Source organism: Rhyacophila brunnea, unplaced genomic scaffold (genome assembly GCF_057557595.1).
Source record: "Rhyacophila brunnea isolate RB1 unplaced genomic scaffold, BYU_Rbru_1.0 scaffold_10, whole genome shotgun sequence".
Taxonomy (NCBI): domain Eukaryota; kingdom Metazoa; phylum Arthropoda; class Insecta; order Trichoptera; family Rhyacophilidae; genus Rhyacophila; species Rhyacophila brunnea.
In genome coordinates, this window is record NW_028232752.1 from 26,573,252 (window position 1) to 26,591,675 (window position 18,424).

At 30.1% G+C, this 18,424-nt stretch overlaps 1 protein-coding gene across 1 annotated transcript in view; it reads left to right on the top strand.

Annotated features, from left to right (window-relative positions):
• Nucleotides 1-10,078, top strand: part of sNPF (short neuropeptide F precursor) — a 157,662-nt gene extending 147,584 nt beyond the window's left edge. Inside the window, exons 5-7 of the mRNA XM_085952710.1 lie at nt 2,716-2,850; nt 7,298-7,399; nt 8,516-10,078. Coding sequence (XP_085808836.1) covers nt 2,716-2,850; nt 7,298-7,399; nt 8,516-8,575 — 297 coding nt within the window. The 3' untranslated portion in view covers nt 8,576-10,078. The remainder of the gene's footprint in view (nt 1-2,715; nt 2,851-7,297; nt 7,400-8,515) is intronic.
• Nucleotides 10,079-18,424: the final 8,346 nt, after the last annotated feature.

Genomic DNA, 18,424 nt, shown 5'->3' on the forward strand with positions numbered 1-18,424 from the left:
ATGAGATTTTTCAAAATTATGTATTTTTATAAATACTTTTACGTGTAGGTTTTCTTCTACTAAATTTTTTTGAATATTTATATAAATATCACATTATAAAAACGTGTTTACTTCTCTTTGAAACATGTAGATATTTTATAATTTTATATTTGCTATTTATAAGCCACTAATAGGAGACAATTCTGATATAAGTTAAAATTTCAAAAGATATTCTAAATTTGAGCTACCGTCAATTAATTGGTACACGTGCCACAATATTGCTTTGTTATATAATACAGTCGTGTATTTTCGATGAAGAAAATATTACACCACAAAAAAAAATCATGCTCGGCAAAAACTTATCCAATTAACATTATTATGTTTCTCAAGGAATCACGATGATAAGGGTTATCAATTATCACACGGTGATGTAATGGTAAACCACCATTCTCGAAAGCCGTTAGTGCGAATTCGTTCATCATCATTCATATTGAAATACCTGCCATACATCCACCGCCACTTGAATTTTCATCACTTCTACAACCAGATAGATAGATGTCTTCGCATCAAAGTCTTCAAAGTTTATTTGCTGGACATGACCAGTTTTTTTATGCTTGAAATTTTATATTATGGTGTCTTGCATCTGACAAAAATCACATGTTATTTTTACAATGTGTCTTTTATCTAGAGAGAGGATATATTAGGTGAAGAAAATTGTTAAATTTTTTTCTACTCTATCGATGCCTACTGCCTATATAGACTGCTTTTGAGCATGATACTAATAATATACTTTTTTACTTTAAGGAAAATTGTTTTACGAGATTTACGTATATTATTGTTTCTTTTACACCTTATGTTATCAATTTTCGATGATGTTTTTTTATTGTAATTTATACAAATAATATACGTATAAAATCTATTAATATAAATCCATAAAATTTGAGTCGATTTTTGTCACCTACTAGTATATAAACTACGAATTCATTGACCCACCCTTTTTACCTTTTGGCCACCCGGTTCCATGCCGCTGTCATCTACGTCGACCACATCCCGCGAAATTATCTTCTGTCGGTGGACGTTCTGAAGGCTTTTGGTGGTTTGTGGTTTCCAGTCTGTCACACGTTTGGCCCATATGTTGCTTAAAATCCACTGTTATATCAGAACACTATCTGATTTTTTTATGGTTATCAATGTATGCTCATAAATAATATAATACCATTAAACTATTTATACAACTATTATTTAGTTCAATAAATGAGCCCCAAAGCACATAAGAAACCAGAATATATCATAAAATTATAAGTAGTATATATTATGAACACCGGAAAATAGATTTTCTTAAGATTATATTGGTCCTGTTGGAATTTTTATATTGTAGATTTTTTCCATGGCGTGTTTCGATTTTTTTAAATCAACTAAAATTGAAAAAAAATGACCGTTTGATCAAAAAATGTTTGACAAAGTCCAACTTTATCGACCAAATTATGAGTTGAGCAAAATTGCCGCAATCAAAACGGTATAATCGATCATTATAATACAAATTAACAATGTGGCTTTTAAATGATCGCATAATGAATGATTTTTTACATTTTTTTTAAATCAAAACGTGGAACATGATGTTTACTTCTGAATACAAAATGTGATTACTAATATCCGTGTATTTGTGTTAGATTATCGGTGAATCACGCTATGATCATTGGTACAAATTAATCATGTTTATATTCATCACTATCATCATTGTTAGACGAAGTCTCACTTAGCCACATTTCCGCCCGATTAAGATTGATTCAGCGCCTATGGCCATTTACTACAAATCAGATACCCTGTGAAGCCATGTGTGGGTAAGCACGTCATGCGTTACATGAGAATGGTGGCACATAATAAAGGGCAGTGAATGGAGGAACGAATATAAAATATTACAATGTTTGAGCGTAATGGCGGATTTCCATGACGATGCGGTCGCTTTATTCGCATGTATCGACATTTTAGTTTAAAAAATAATGAAAGCATTGAAAATTATGATACCTATATTGTAATAAGCGGTTTATCGTATATGTAACATTTTTACATGGGTACATCCAAGGCTGTTAGCGCAACAGATCTCCACGTATTTAAAGCCGGGTACTCATTAATGAGCCGTAACTGTAATCGTCCCAGATATTTTAACCAACTATAGATACGTAATAATTATTTATTAGGTTCGCGAACTAATTATTTGGCGTTCATACTGGTTACTGTATCTGCAATGGTCACAGTTACGGCTCGCTAATGAGTACCCGGCATTAAACCACCACTGTAGAACAGGTTTCATGGTAATGTTCTAATTCTTAGAAGATAGAGTATACACCAATTCAAGATTGTATTTAAATTATGTAATTGGATACCTATCTAAGCAATTTTCAGATAATAGAAAACTAAAAATAAAAGATTCATTCGTGATTTTTTTAATAAAAAAATATATATATGTAGGTATATATATAGATATATCACTACATCACTACATCACTACAACAGGTCAAGAGGCCCAATGATATTAGTGTATTAAGTAATAGAAATAAAACGGTCACAAACACCCAGGCTTTGAGAAAATCACATAAATATATTGTGTCCTTGTTTGTCTAAATATATTTGTTTAGTATTACCGCGTTATGCCCAACATTCAACCAACCATGCCACGTTGTACAACTCTCATTATTATCTTTTATGTGTATATTAAATAGTTATATATTTTCACAGCCAATCCAAGAAGCACGTGACCTTGAAGAGCTGCAGGAGGAACTTTTCCCTGGAAGACAAATCCGTGCCCCAGTACGCATGCGCTTCGGAAGACGATCGGTCGAGACAGCCGTACCTCATATACTCCCCATGAATGTAAGGACTCTTATTTATAGATAATTAATTATCTTCTTATTTATTTACATCTCTTTCGTCAATTGAAAGTAATATACGACCGCGTATTTCGAGAAAGACAAAAAGTACGATTTGAATGTAATGTTTTCTTTGCTTATGAAATATTATCCGTATAGTACCTACTGATAATACAAGTTGTTGTCAAGTAAGGTCACCGTATAAATAATGCATAGTAGAGTGGGATCATATTCTGTTTAAAAATGCAATGAATGACATTTGAATAGGGGCGAAAATTGTTTACAACAAAATCCTATGTCAAAAGTTTAAGTAAAACAATAATACGTTATTAATACCTTTGCTCTCAAATAAATACGTTAGGTAAAACGTACTGATGATTCATATTTGTCATAATTAAGGGGAGAAAGTGTTTAGTATAAGATTTTTTATGTTTTCCTATAAAGTAGCAACTATGGCAATGATTATTATTGATCTGAATTGTACAATGATAACGATATTATTTTACATACCTATTAACATGATAAAAAAAATTGTTATTGTCTCCTTCTATCATATTGCATTTTCATTAAAGAAAAACAATCAATATTAAATTAAACATGCGTATTTTTTTCATTTTATAGATTTTTTACATAACAGATAGGTATATATTATAATAAAATGCACAGATTTTTAAAACACGTACATAACATCAAAGTAATTCATTTTGAAGTTGATGAAAAATGAACAAAACAAAATATGAAAATAGCGTTGCTAGCATTCGCATCACGCACTGAAAAAAATAAATATTAATTAAATTAGATGCGCATATTAATATTGTGGTTGTACTAAAAAGAGTTATTGGAAGATTTTGAAGACATTTTGGCTATTTGGATGACTTTATTAATTATATATTATAGAAGTGCCCATACCAAAAAAAAACTTGGTAGTTGTACAAAATGATGAAGGAATTGGGGAAAATGTGTATAGGAGAACTTTCGGCAACATTTTTTATTATTTTACAATGACACATTCCTAAATTGTTATATATGCCAGCATAAAGTACTTATTCAATAAGAAAAGAATTCAGATACTTTTTCTTAGACGGGATTTTCACGTAGTAGGTTATAATTAAGAAATGACTATTTAAAATTTGTCAATATAAGTAGTTATCACGGGAAAGCACGCGTTGAATATTTACACAAATTGAGAAAAAAATACGAAAAATCATGGTTAAGTATCAAGAAAATGCTATGCGGTATTGAGTGTAGTTTTTCGATAATATTTTATATTATCTAGGACTTGTTATTATTAGAAATTACATCATTTTTGTTAATTAATAATTACAGCTTACTTTATACATACAATATGTACTGTATATTATAGCGCATTGTAGAGCATTTTTCTGAATACATACATAATAAATTGTATAATTAGACCGATAGACATTTTCTTTGGTGCATATAGAGTTATAAATAAATAAATAGATCAAACTGTATACAAAAAAATGTAATGCATGACAAATTTTAGTAAACTCTTTATAGAATTTATAATAAAATACAAACGTTAAAATTAGTGATCCGTATTTTTATGAGAGATTTTTTTTAATTGAACACAATTCTGTCGATTGTAAATCTAAACTTCAAGAATGATTATCTCAGCTTTGGAAAAAAACGTGTGATCTATATCTGGAACTACGTTGAACAATTTAAACATTAAATCACCATTAAAAAATAGTGTGTATTATATTATATTTTATTTTCCTTCAAAAGATTTCTAAAAATGTGATCCCTGATTAACCTATAGTATTTTCTGTATTGTACATTAAACCTAGTAATTAAAATAATTATTTTTATATTATTCCACTGATTTATAAATCAATACTAAACTTACGTCAATTAGGACATTTTTAAAATGATTATGACACATTCTCAGGAAATTATACAACAGACAATAAAATAGGTATATATAATATATCAATAATTATTACGATTAGGTATTATTTTCCATAATATATCTGTACCTCAGAACCAGTGCGAATAAGCTGAAAATGCGTGAAATACTGATTTTGTATGCAAAATATTAAATTTGTCACGGTCAATTCACTTTTTGAATCTATTCTTAATTCTTAGTTCAGATCAAGATACATCATGTACGTGAGAATGTGAATAATTGTATAAAAACCGTTCACTAACATTTTTAACAAGTTTTTATACAAAACTGTTCATGTTTTTGGTATTGCGCTTCAAATGAAAAACTAGGTAACCTATCTACATAGTTTTTTTTAATTTAAAAAAACCTTTTATCAAAATTTAATATAAAAATACGTGTCAAAACTATAATGTAATGGCTTTTTTTAATATTAGAATTATTACCATCCGCATTGTTTTACATTGCACGAAAATCAAACAGTTTTTGGTGTGTGCATTTTTTATGAGATACAGCATGACTGAAAATAAAAAAAATATATTTTATTAATGGCTGCCAAATTTGTCCCCCCTCCTACATTTTTATCATCATTTTTTTCATTGCAGCTATTCGTTTCCTCCACACTCGTTCATTACGGGAACTTGTTGACACAGCCGTAACATATTGAGCAAACTCCGCGTACACTTTTCCCTTTAAACATCCCATGCGTTTAAAATATACGTTCTAACACAAACATTTTTCTAGTTTACACTCTTAGTTATTTTAAAAACCATTTAACATTGTAAGCATCGCTAAAATATTTTTTTAATTCAGCGCACTGTGCAGTGTCGAGAATTTTTGACACCCAATAAACTATCACTTCACATAACACATTGTAGAGAGAAAAAAATAAACTTTTATTAAATTTCACAGTATTATTCTTCGATATCCAACATTTTTTAACGAGTCGATATTTTTCTTGTTGGCTGGACAAAAATAATTACCAATTATTTACAATCTTGCATGTCTACGCGATATATTTTTTTCTGTAGTTCAACATTACACTTTACATTTTTTTTGACATTGACAAATGCGTGTATAAATAAAATTGCTATCTATATTGTTTTGAACTATACAGTTATTATTACGATAGTGAATTCTTTTGAAGCATACATTCCTTCCCAAATATAACACTATTTAGTGTGAATCTTGCTCAATTAAATATAATGGTACTAGATACATATCGGGCAATCTAACTTTTTTATTATTTCTTTACACGAATACAATTTTTGTATTAGGTAACACGTTTGTTTGAAGTAAATTGTATATTATAATTTAATTTCGGGTAAATACATCGCACATATTAAATAGTATTAACATGAGCTACGAGTTCACAGTAACAACAAAATAGTTTACATAATTATAGACATTTTTTTAAAACCGTAAATAATAAACCCTTTCTTTCTGATATAATTTAGAACTACAACCGCTAAGTTAGGGATTTTTTTAAATGAGTTATCTTAGAATCGTTACAAAAATGAGTGTATAATAAAAACGAACAAAACTTAAATATTAATTACTGGAAGTTATAATATATTTTAATGTATGTACTTATGTAATTTAATGATAACTGTTTCACTATTGTAAATGGTTTTCTCGTGGTATATTGTAGTATTAAAAAATTGGGTTTGAAATACATATTAGATACACTAGCAATTATAACTATAAGTAAAAGATGGAAAAAATTAACCGTCAATAGTGACATTATAATTCGTTCCCGAAATATGAACGAGCTTATAGTATTTATAGTGATCTTAATATCATTATTAGTGCAAATGTGTTGGGTCTACAAGGCAACAAATCAACAAACATCTTCTTCATTATTACAATAAAAGATTTAACACACAACCATAATAATAATATTAAGTATAAATAAACTAGGTAGCTTTTAAAAAATCATTATTGTTCGTGATTTATAGTACAAGATGTTCTTTAAATGTGAATTTTTCTCCTAAATTAGGTATAATCGTTTAGAATCTAAACGAATATATTCATTATTTTACTTCATTGTATCCATTACGGCTCTGAAATGTGACTCTGTGCATTGTCGAACCACTAACTCTATAACCAGGAAATGCGATTTCTTTCTGCTCTGTTTTTGGTTTCTATCCCTGTACGATTAACTGAAGTGATGCATACTCAACAATATTGTTTGACGAGGCCATTAAAATTAGGTTTTCGATTCCTTACAATGAATAGTAGGTATTTCGAAGCTTATGTCTATTATTTGGAGTACAACATTGTTACGTATTAATTGATTTAACTGTAAACACAGATTTTGATAGAATGTATTTTGCACTTACTGCTTGACTATGACTACGTCGAAGCGAATAGAAAAAAAAAGTTTAGCCATTAACTACTATGATTTTATATAAAATATGTTTATATTACACACGATATAATTAATTAAGGATTTCATACTGAATATGTTATAAATAAAACAAATAAATATATATATTTATGAAAACATACTTCATAAAAATATATCCATGCTTTTATTTTTCAGGACCAATCAGATGACAACGCTATATTACGAAAAGATATCCGAGCTCCTTCGATGCGCCTTCGATTTGGCCGCCGATCCGATATGTATATGTTGCCGTACGAGGTAAAGTTTTTTTTTCAAGAAATATTTATAAAGTAATGGCTCTAATGATTCTACTGTATGAGCTAGGTACATAGAAATGATGAATACATTAGTGTCACAATGCTTAACGTCGATAAGGCCAGAGAAACGGTGATGCATTGGGGGAGCATAACTATAATTGCTGAATAGATTAAAAAGGACCTTTAGAGTTTTGATATGTCCAGTTTGTATAATATTCAGGGTAATGGAGAAAAAATTATCTCCATTGCTCTCCAACAATGTTGAAGGCGGCCAGTGCCTACACCACGCAAATAATGAAAGCTCAAACCTCACGCAATAAGAAAAGCTCTAAGAGTAAAATAGATTTAGAAAACAAGCACTGAGCACAACAATGAGTAAATTTCGTCTCCAAAGACGTGAGCTACGGCTATCCTTAACATAACATGTTGTTTTTTTTTAATTCGTGTTTGATCAAGAGTAAGAACTCTGATAATACTCACTCTGCGTAGGCCCATGACCCATATAGACATTTTGGAGAAAAAATAGTAAATATTTGCACATACTATACAAAGAAAGAAGAATCCGATCTAATATTATAACCATGATAAATTTTTGTATGAAAGTTAATCAACATGACCATTCACAGAAAGATATATATATATATATATAACATTCATACATATAACATGATAAACGTAGCACTAAAATTAAATTATGAGGTGGACGCAACAGGTGGACAGAGTAATATTTTAAAAAAGTTGACAGCTCATAATGTTTACAAAATTATTCAGTTTTTATTACAGTAATTAGCTACAAAATCAAGATCACTATCATATTACTTTGTGCAGAGTAGAGCCACAGGAGTTTAATACAGGTCATGTTATTTAATTTTTTTAATAATTTTGTTTTTATTAACTAGACATGTCTTGACATTTTTAACAAAGATCTGTTATCAATAATTTATTCTACCCTCTAAACGTTTAAATCAAAATATTCTCTGAAACTTGTCTTTTTAGACATTGATATCTCACTTAAAAGTCCTGTGACTTTATTTTTTGTTTTGTTTCGTTTTATTTTGTTGTTCAACGTGGAACCGTTTTTGTTGTTTTTAAAACATTTTGTGTCTGTTGTTTTCAGCACGCCGAAAGAGATTACAGGACAAATCAAGATACGTCGGAGGCCGACGCGGAGGAATAAATAAATTCATGATGTATAAAGTTTACCCGAAATTGTTTCAGTAATTTTGCATTTCGACGCCTTCTTTCGATCTCTTAATTTAATACCGATACAATTCACTTTCTTTTACACTGAAATAATAACCAGTATACTATTTTTTTTGTTAATCTAAGCATTTTTGGACAAATGCTATTGTGTGCTGGATAGTAAGTCTATAAAATGCGTAGATATTGTTTAGATAAGTTATTACCAATATAAAAAATATATGCGATAGTAATAACGTCATATTAATAGGTATTATTGTAAGCATGATTGATGAGTTTTGAGTTAATCAAGTTTAATGATTGAATCCAAATAATATCCGATGTTTGTATATTCCGCTTAGTATAATTTTGATAGATTGATTAAATATAAAGAACCAACTAACAAGGGAGCAAGATCATACACTTTGTCAACACTTATTAGCAATTAAAAAAATGTTTTCACCTTAAAAGATGTTAGTTACAATCGATGTTATATGAAATGGGACTAACGACTCAAAAACTGGTTTGAACCCACACGAAAATGAGCTTACTTAGTACTGTTATATAAACAATACTGCTTCATGAAACTAGATATGATATAGATGATATAATTATGGGAATTATTACAAAAAACAATTTTTATCGCTAAAAATAGAATAAATTGCTTTTACGTAGAATACATGAATGATCTTCTAAAGAAAAGTAACTTACATTTACATACAGTAGCTTTAACATTTTATAAATTTATTATCTGGTTAATTTATAGTTGCATCTACATCGTTTTGTAATAGCAGAGTATTTGTTACTTAAAAAAAATGCATTTTCTCGCTATTATGCGATGTTCGAGCATTCATTTTTCATTTTCTTGGGTTAATAAAACACAATTCTGTAAAGTTTCGACATGCGTTACTTTTCTTTAGCGATATTGTTTGCTATTAGAAACGTGTTCAGAGACTGGATAGCTCGCCTTTTTTCCCATGGTTTGCAGGTTCAAATATTTTTTTATTTCAATCAGTGTGTCTATTTGGATTCACCTCCCATCAGTCTATGGTACCGATGATTATAGTTTTACCATCTCAAACCATCATGTATATGCATCGCAAACCCAGTGGGTACAACGAATTGCTACAACCACGTATTGTAAACAGTCGATTGCATCACATTACTTAATACTACTACTATGCTACTAAAAACTAACGAACATTTAGTATGCCACAATAACAATGATTAAGTTGTTCATTCGATCGCTCGATCAAGAGTTGGATACCGATAGGAGTAAAAAGACTCATCCAGTAGTGGATTGGCTCCTGTTGATAATGGATAATAACAGTTATGAAGAAATTCTTTATACAATATAACGTTATTAGTATCGCATAATATGTAATCAATTACTTTATGTTGATTCTCTTTGAGTACCTATATCTGGGCCCGTAAACATTTAATTTATAATCGTGCCAATAAAAAACCTTATAAAACCTTCACAGGTATAATAATTTGTATGAAAATCGAAGAAAAACAGTAACAGATATTCAATATTTCTGATACTAAAAGACCAGCGTTCTTCACAAATGAAACATAAACGATCGGGCTCAGAGTTTTTTCAACAATATCATTCTGTATTGAAAAATTATTTAACGGATAGTACTGTTTTAATCTTATTAGTACCTACTCAACCCTTTGAATAGTAATAATAGATTTTATCGCTTAAAACGATATTTTTAAAAAGTGTATTAATTTATGTTCGAATTACTAGAATGTTTTTTATCATGATTAATTTTGCAATAATTTAAATAACTCTACCCTGATGTTATAGTATATGTGTTAAGTAATATATGTAAATTATGATACAAAAAAGACTTTCAATTAATATTCGATGTTTGTATAAACTTTTATCAATGGTTTTAGCGAAATAAATATCTTATTTGTGTAAAAATAGCCAAATACATTATAGATGTGTAAAAATATATATTTACTAATAGATGAATATTTTTTAAGAAAAAGTATTACATTTTAATAAATTACATTAATATATACTTATTATAATATAACCTATCCTGACTTTATTTTTGTGTGGAATTTTATTATGCAAATCCATTATTAATCAGAGTTTTATGAAAATTATGAAAGCGTCAATATTTTTATCTATAAGTTTTTCTAACAATGAGGGAAAGATATTAATTTCTAAATAGCAGAGTAATTAAACTTAGTTTGTTCCCATTTAAAATAAAACTATGTTTTGAGATAGTTTGTCATGTGCGATTCCAAAATAGCTTGGTGATCGTTTGAAAAATACAATCTGGAATATGATATTTATGGATGAGTATTTGTAAAAAGGCATTAATTGAAGTCTTTACCATTGACATTATTTTTGGGGTGACGACGACGACGATGAGAAAAATCTACACAACACAAACACTAGTATCACAAGAGGAAAGCTGGCATTATTAATATGAAACGTAAAGCAACATGGTGGATGGTATCTTATATATATGTTTGTTACTACACACCCTACTTTCGCATTTTTTTCATGAAAGAGAACAATTAAAAGTTTTTTGACATCAGCGTAATACCTACGTTTTTATTAATCGTTTTGAAAACGAATAATGGCATATCTAAAAAATGAAAACATTTTCATTCGCCATTATTTTTTTTAAATTCAACCTTTTATGCTTTTCGATGCATTATTAAAATCGTCATTGTTAATATTAAATTAATTTGTTCGAATTCAGTAATTTTATATCACAATTTCTGAAATCAAAATTAGCATTCGGGCTCAAAAAACATATAACAGAATATAAAATATGTACAAAAATACCTCCTATATATTAAATAATATTAATAATGTAAAATGAATGGGTAAAAGCAAAAATTGTAATAGGTATTGATAAATGAGATTTTACGTGATTTAACATGTAAAAGAAATAACCAATACGATGCATTACTGTCAATGGAAGAGTAATCAAAACTTCGAGTATCTAATCAACAGGGATAGGTTAATATTAAAAAAAAAAAACACAACTTTACTGTGTTCGATAAACCGTAAAAAATATGGATTCATCTTAAGATACAAAATAAATATGATCGGAGTAATGAATATGAATGAAATTGCTAAGTAGTGTATTGGTAATTAAAAGATCTCAACCAAATGTACTTGTAATAATTGTCGAGTTAGCCAATAATAATTATTGTCACTTCAAGTTTCTTCCACACCTTGAAACATTAATACACATTCAGCCTTTCAAGTATTTACCATTCCTGTATTAATATCACTAAATATTACATACTTAAAAATACAGAATGGACCAAAATAATAGTAACTTGCATTATAATATGACATAAACGTGAAAATATATTACAAATAGATTTATATAAATAATTTTAGAGTTTCTTTTTGTACTTATTTTTTATTTATTTTAATGTACCTATAAAAGCTTTATTTTTATAATAAAATACATACATATTTAATACACACTAAATTTAAATATTTTTTTATACATTTTGGTCCAGTCTGTAAATATTTCTAATGAACCATACAAATTGATGTTCCTTTATAGTTTTATTTTAATTATTTATTGTGAAGAAGAATGTTCTAAATTTATGCTAATAAACGAATATTAAAAAAAGTCGTATCGATGATTTTCTAATAAACACACAACCTCATGAAAAATAAATAATCCTTAAGTCATAGCTCCGTAATATCACTCACCTTTTGGTACACTCTCTCTCTTACTGTGTTTGAAGTAGGATGGTACCGTCTGCTGTTTGTTCGGATGATAAAAAAAACGAATTAAAATTACTGTCTCATAATCAACTCTGCTGATATTTCTCTGAGACTGCCCGGTAATGATTCCGGCCTCTTTAGGTTTCCATGGATTTTTATCCTTATAAGATGACACCTTTTGGCAGTGTTAGTAAGTATTAATAGTACATTAAATTATCCTACTGAATTTAATTCAGAAGATTAACTAATTGATTAGCATTTGAAAAAAAAATCATTCTCTAAATAAAAAGGGGGGAAGGGCCAATATTAGATTTTTTAAAAGAGAGGCGTAGTAACATAAAGTTTGGAAACCACTGCTATAGAGTATATACGGCTGAGCTACGGGATGTTGGTTTGACCTGGAACGATGCAGGAAGACTGGCGAGCGACAGGAATTCTTGGAGACGCCGCGTGGTATCCATATCCAAGGGCGGATATGGCCAAAGAAGGAAAATAGCAGGAGCAACATTCAACACAATGCGGAATATCTGGAACTCACGAGTGTACTCGATTAAAACCAAATGCCATCTATTCTACGCTTGAATTTTGATGGTACTGCTTTAGGATAGCGGAGCCATATAAAGGTTCAGAGAAACCGTATACTGAGTTTCGACAATAGATTTTTGTGTCGGATACTGGATATACTACACAAGTAATGGCAGAATAGTAAGGTGGATCATGCAAACTCCAATTATTAGATAAATTGATAGTGAAGAAATGACGTTGGAACTGGCTCAGCCACGTTCTACGGATGCTCCAAGAATCTTTTAACCTGGCCTGCCAGTTCTTCAAGCCAACCAAATTCCTCCTTGCGTCCATATGCTTCACGCAAGGAGCGGATATATACTAATAATAAAGAATAAGGAGAAAATAAAACTAGCGGCAACGTGTCCGCTTGTGAAGTCGTAGGTATTGGGTTTGGATCTCGCATCTAACAAACACATATTATTATGCTGTTTAATGAGTATTTATACCCAGAATTCGGACCTGTTAGGTTAAGCAATATCTTCATCAAGTGGCCAAGATCCACATTGGATTGTAGAGCTAGTGAAGAAAGATAAAATTGTCACAATATCTGACATCGTTAGATGTGATATTCCCTCTACAACAAAGTAAAAATGTCATCAAGCTTTTTTTATATTCAATAGTTTCTTTTGCTTTTGATGGAGAAGCATTGCCCATAATATAAAATGTCGATCACACCGTGATATCAGCTATAAAACTTCTACCTTCGAGAGTACGTAATAAACATAATATTTTACTAACCAGTATCCCAAGCAAGTATGTTTCTTATACGGCAAACATTTTAGCATTTTTCTCATATATAATCTGCTTCAGAAAAACGGTGTGATCAAACTTACTCTGAACTTACGCTGTTTTAAATAATTATTATAAGATATTAGCATATTATTATTTTATATTTTTATGATTAGAGAATAATACAGAAAAGCTTTATTTTTTGGTAATCTATGAATATAAATTAAAAGCTCGTTAGTATAAGAGGTTTTTGAAATGCAAATCCTGGTTTATGTCTAGGATATAAGTGCACACAATCAAATATTAAATGTTTACTGTAATATGCAATATAATATACACTTACAATAATTTCATTAATACATAAGACAGAGTATTTTTTTTTAAATAGGTAGCAATATTATGTACTAAAAACAGTTTTCCATTAAAAAATGTTCCAAAAGATACCAACAGATGACTCTAAGAGTCTAAATATTATTTACTATTATAAGAAAATAATTTAATTAACGGTATTATCATAAAATAAAATATTATAGCGGGAAATTTTCACGCGTAGGCTAATTCACAAACTTATCCCTCAAAAATACTCAAAAAATATTACCTACACAATTGGAGAAAAACACTAAAATAGACCTCGACTACAGCTTATTTCAACACAATTATTTGTGCTTTATGTTTCAGAGATGTTGCAATTAATTTAAGTCACCTATTGAATGAGTTAGTTGTTAGTGATTTTTTTGTTTTATCTGTTTTTTAATTGATTTCTGACCAGCAAGCATAAAGCAAACAAAAAATACGAGAAAACTGAAATTAAAATAGTCATAGGTACCATCTATATAGTGCAATATTCTGGCTTTATCCAACTGAAAATAAATGAGAACTCTGCCATTCTTGGTAGCATGTATCTCTGATGACTATATTAGAAATCAAGAGCATCAGTTGTTTCTTCTCACAAGGATCAGAAATAACCTACCATTGGTGATACCAATCTACAACGTTTAAGGAATGTCCAGGATCATGCTTTGAAAATAGAATAAAAGCTGCATTTTGACCCACGCTGAGCACGTCCGCCCATATTTTATATTGTTTTAATACTATTTCTTTGTTTTTTGAATGCTGTATTATGAAGTCATAAATTTATATTTTGTAAAGTTTATTATAATATGTAAAAAATAAAAAATAAATTGAATTTTATCAATTTGTCCGTACTATTGATCTTCCATAAACCCTTATAATATTGCATAAATCAGAATAAGGTAACGCCGCATTTACCATACTTCTACAATATATTATGCAAAAATATAGTCCTAAGCAACAGGGAAAATATAAGAAAAAATGTTAATGTAAAAATCTTTTGAATAAAACAAATATTTTTTTAAACATAAAATATAAAATCTACTCATTTAAATGAACTGTGTAATATATTTTGAATTGTTAATTTCTATTACTGACTCCGTGAACGTTTACATTTAGGTACTGAAAAACATCTATATACGTCATAATATTTTATAATCATCGTCTGTACATTTTCCGAATCCTGGTACATTAATTACTGCCCATCACTATAAGACATTAGTGAAGGGATCTTTAGAAAATGTGCTACTGTGAATTATACCATAATGTCCAGAGATATGGAATCTTGCGCTCGCGAAAGAATGCGAGAGATCAGAAATAACTCTTCCGCCCACCGCGTCTGGTGTACAGTCTAATCCGCCTACACTCCGCCCATTACACTTTGTAAATGTTGCCAGTCATTATTACGATTTTCCACCGTAACTTTTGAGATACAGGTAGATAATTAATTTAGAAAATACACACACTAATATATACTACAGTGATTCCCAACCAGGTTCCGCGAGAATTCCCAAAAAAATACGTCAAACAATTATTGTTTGACGTTAGAGCTGAAAGTTCGGAAGTCACATTTTTATCATTATTGAGTTAAGTACCTATGCAGATTTAAACGTGTATTCACGTTCTCTTAATGCTGAAAATTTAAGAGTCCAATGTCACATGATTTTTAAATTCCTTACTTCTAAAACGACGGTAGTCCAATTATTATATAATTAGAGCGGAAAGAGTGGATGTCCAATTTAAGTCATTTTTACTTTAATCTATAGCAAAAAGATTAATTGCAAAAGTGCGGAAGTCCAACATACGGAGTTTTAGTCTGAACGCCAGTATTAACTAAATTAGATTAATTAATTATTTTAAAACTGCTCTCCTGCAAAATATTGAATATGTGACTTCCAGACTTTCAGCCCTAAGGTACGAGTATATAATAAAAAAAATGGTAATAGATTAAAGGAAGGTTAAACGTGACTTATCTTTAAACATTTAAGTATTGAGTATTAACATATAAGTTTTAAGTAAAAATCGAGTAATCCGGTTGTCAGTAATCAATGTAACCGCTGTATAATGTTTGAGACTTCCATGGTTGTTTGCTATCGTAATAGAATTTTGGGTTGTAATCGCGTGTTCTTCCTCCTTCTTTCCTAGATGTTTCAGGCTCAATGCAGAGGGCATTGTCAAGGGTTAATGTATTGAAGTGTACTGTATGGCATTTAGATACGTACGTTATTACCACGCTCGGCTAAGAACTCTAGTTTGGTCTGGCGTTATCGTGGTGAAAAGATCCCTTTCTGTTGACCAGAGTTGGGCTGAGCACTGAGACTATCATCGGCAACCCTGGCATCTAAATGGGGGGTGTCTCAAGCTAACGTATATTAATAACAACGAAAAAGCTTCCACTCAGCAATGGATCCACAATAGTTTATGTAGATGCCTTATTATTAAAATAATAGCATAATTAAGAAGAAATTGTAAGTTAAATTCCCAAGACGAATCATCAGTAGTATGGACGTATATTAACATAATTAATCAGAACATTTAAATTTATTACAAATAACTGAATTCAAATTCATAACCCGTCTTATAACATCTACTCAACAAGGGGAATAGCTAATTATTATATTACAATGATTATCTGCTTTATTTAATTTTGACTACATAAATAGTCCACTCAAATGAGTGGACTATTTCTCTATAACTTTTACAATCATCAACATAATAGAAGGTATTAAACTCTTTCACTGCTGAAGACACGCCTGGCGTGTGGTCATTAGATACATATACTTTCACTTCTGATCAGTTAATTACCACTTTTAATTGTCATGCTAATTGCTACACACCAGGCGTGTCTTTAGCAGTGACTGAGCTGTGGTAATTAATTGGTCAGCAGTAATGTATACGGACAAATAACCATTATTGGGATTTTTCCTTCATTTGTTACAACACTTTTATGCCATAAATAATAGTTTTCTACTATAAGGTAACACTGCACGTATTATTTGAAATTACCCAGTGCTCTCAACAATAAATGTTTACGTACAGCATGTATAAATTGTTATGAATCTCAATAACTTATCTTATAAAGACTTATTTTCTTTATTATTAGAATGTAGTATCCCTTATTAAACATATATATCTACATAATTTGAAACAGCGCAAAAACATTTTTATTTGAAACATAAATATATCTGATCCTAAGAAAATCATATGAACCTCAACAGAGAGGATGTTGTATTAACAGATTTTTGTTTTTATGACAAACGGATGTTGGCCACTTGTTGAACTTAACAAGTCCATGGTCTGGTCCAAACACATTGAAAAACAAAATCTGACTTTGCCAGACGCGGGATTCGAACACGGGATCTTTGACATTATTAGCCGAAGAAAATATTTTGAAAAAACAGATCTTTTCTCGATCGTTCCCTCATGGCTGACGATCGTGACCACCCTGAAATGCAGTCATTTTCTGTGCAACTACGACTCCACCCTTCGCAGTTTTACTGCCCCCATCGAAATCCTTCACTTGGTCTCTCTAGGACACCTACTCTCGTCCGCTGAGTCGCCTTTCCTAAATACTACCCAATAGATAACGCCAGTCTCTTCAGATCATCTAGTCCTAGTCCACTCCGAATACTATGTCCAAAAAAACTGCAGTCTAAGTCTCATGCATAATTGTCGAAAGCTGTTCCTTTAGTACAGATTGTTTAATTAGTAAAGCACATTCGCTGAAATTAGGGCATCCAATTAATCGGGGGTCAGAACTACCCAGTTATCGGTTTTACGCGGAAATCTAACTGGTTAACCGGTTTAAACCGTGAGATTTAAAAAATATATACAAATAACATATATCAATATTAATTTGAATTGAAATAAGTAATAACATAAAAAATATTGTTAAAAATATGTTCGGTATATCATATATTTATCAATAATTACTTTTATGAAGTACCTGCCTACTTAGGTAAAAAAAATATTTTAAAATTATTTTTCATTATAAAACAGAGATAGGAAATATGTTTTTATGTGTCTTTCAAAATAAATATGTGTTATGTTCGTACAAATAAATACTAAGAATTCGGTCGGGTAACCGAGTAAAATTACCATATTTTCCGTTAGTTCAGAAACGTGCGGTTACCCGGTTAACCGATTTCGTTTTAAAATATTTACTGGTTTGGATGTTGTAGATGGAATCCGATCCCACTCGGTATTTTTTAATAATACGAATGTTAAAGATAGCTAAAGATTGCACACACGTACTGATATTGAGCTATCGGGAAAGAAAGCGATCGGGATAGAGATTAATGGAGGGTGACTGTGCAGTCGGCCATGGAACTGAATGATCTGTTGCGCCAGATTAAGTAAGTAATTAATAAGAATGTTTCTATTCTGTAGGTATTAAATTATAATTTTCTACGTACCTACCTACATAATTTTCCCAGTACAGTATATTATTAGCTGTCATTTAGAAAAGCCTGCGATTAT